Raw genomic sequence first — 2202 nt, forward strand, 5'->3', positions numbered from 1 at the left:
GGGTTTCTCTGTGTAGCCCTGGCTGTCCTAGAACTCACTCTGTAGACCAGGCTGGCCTCGAACTCAGAAATCCGCCTGCCTCTGCCTCCCGAGTGATGGGACTAAAGGCGTGCGCCACCATGCCCGGCTTGGATTTATTACTATTATTATTAATTTTAGACAGGGTCTTACTGTGTAGACCCAGGCTGGCCTCAAACTCACAGAAACATACCTGCCTCCTGAGCGGTGAGATTACAGCCCTGTGCCATTTGTCTAGATTTGAATCTTGACAGTAAGAACTTACAACTTCCTTGCATAGTAGGCACACATCTTTTCAGAATTAATGCAAAAATAAGTTTGAATGGATGTGTGTGCAAATGAGCCGACTCCTGAGTGCTAAAATGGTGGTAGTTTGCAAAGAACATAGGTAGCATAACATTTTTTTTTCCTGCGAGATCAGTGAGTAGTTTCTATAGATGTGATAGTTTCTGTGAATGCATAATGTTTTTGAATTTCCATAAATGTGAAACTGGTGAGTTTGAATATGGCAATCACAATGTGGCATATTTCAGGGAAACATTCAAATGGAGAGTAATGGTTGTAAGTCTTGTTTAGGAGTTTAAAACATTTTTGAAAATCTGATGGATGCTAACGATTCCTGGGGGGTGGGATGGGGTTACAGGGGTGGGGCGCAACTCTACATCAAAAAAGAGAAACTCCTAGACAAAGATTCCCAGAAGTAGAGAGCCATCTCTTAAATTGTTTCCTTTTTCTTTCTTGTGTGACATTTAGGAGAAAAAAATGCAACTTAAGAAGCACTGGAAGAGATTTTTATCAGAACTGGACGTTTTACTCCTGTGAGTGTGCTTGGTTCATCTTGGGGGTCTCAGAGCTCAGGATTGGCACGGCTAGCATTCAATTAGTGTGGGTTGGATATTAGAACATCGAATACAGTTTTGACATCTGCTTTGGTGTACTCCTTAAAATGCATTTTAAAACGTATTTTGGGATGGAATGGAATCATGGAATGGAGCCCTTCCGCGATTCACTTGGACATATTGAAACAAGAAAATGTCACAAGAAGTTAGGTGAAATCCTGTGTGACTAACATGGCCGAATGGTCATTCTTAGCACCACAGCGCTTCCCCTCCCTCAGAGAAGTCTCCGCTGAGACAGCTTTTCAACAGAGTGGTTCTCTTCAGAAAGAGAGTTTTAGACAAAGAAACCAGGGGCTTTTGATGTGCATATGATTTTCCTGGGAATTCTTTCATGGTCTGGGAGTCCTGGGAGACAAATTTAGATGGCTTCTGTTTTACATAAATTCATAAGTGCAGCTGTGCAGCCTTCCTCATGGAAGGACTCTAACGCCGTGAAGCTCATTGCCCTTCACAAAAGAATTCTTTTTCCTAGTGCTTTTGATATGTGATGTAGGGGTAGAAAGGGAAATAGGGAAAGCAGACATTATGCTGTATCCGGTCCCTCTCATAGCCAGCACCAGAGACTAGAATATTAGATGCTAATATTAATAGCCAATTAAACTCTCAATCCAGAAATTGTAAAAATAGATTTTTTTTTTTTACATTCAAGCTTTACTGGTTTCTGAAGGTAAGATTCAGACATTTCAAAATCTGAGATGTCCGAAAAGGTAAACTTAGAGAGTGTTTTCTCTCACTACCTAGCTGATTTTTTTCCAAAGGCAACCTTGTTGCCAGCTTTTAAAAATATATTCTTGGAGGTGTGTTCCGAGTGTGCAAGAACATATTGGGTTCTCGAGAGCATGTTTGGCGGTTCTAGCAGGGGAGCACAGCTGCTCATACACCCTTGACCTGTGCTCCTTTGCTCCAGAGGAAGGGGACCCCCCCTCCCCCAGCCAGCCAGATCAGCTGGATTAACCCTGGCAATCAATGGAGAGACAGATGTCTAGATCACCCTCACACTCACGGTTTGATTTCTTAGTGTTTTCTCCTTTCAAGCAACAGGCAGCGAGCGCATGGTTTGCCCAGATGTTCTGTGTGTCACTGACCTGCCTTCTATTGAGAGGCTTAAATCTCTAATCTTTCTTGACTCAAGAATGCAGTAACAGCTATGCTATCTTTTGTTTTTGTTTTTGGTTTTTTTTTTTGTTTTTTTTGTTTTTTGTTTTTTTGAGACAGGGTTTCTCTGTATAGCCCTGGCTGTCCTGGAACTCACTTTGTAGACCAGGCTGGCCTCGAACTCAGAAAT

At 42.2% G+C, this 2202-nt stretch overlaps 1 protein-coding gene across 1 annotated transcript in view; it reads left to right on the forward strand.

Annotated features, from left to right (window-relative positions):
• The window catches only part of Irak3 (interleukin 1 receptor associated kinase 3), a 56969-nt gene that overhangs the window by 28324 nt on the left and 26443 nt on the right, over positions 1-2202 (forward strand). Inside the window, exon 6 of the mRNA XM_021205605.2 lies at positions 772-836. Coding sequence (XP_021061264.1) covers positions 772-836 — 65 coding nt within the window. The remainder of the gene's footprint in view (positions 1-771; positions 837-2202) is intronic.

Source organism: Mus pahari, chromosome 9 (assembly GCF_900095145.1).
Source record: "Mus pahari chromosome 9, PAHARI_EIJ_v1.1, whole genome shotgun sequence".
NCBI lineage: Eukaryota > Metazoa > Chordata > Mammalia > Rodentia > Muridae > Mus > Mus pahari.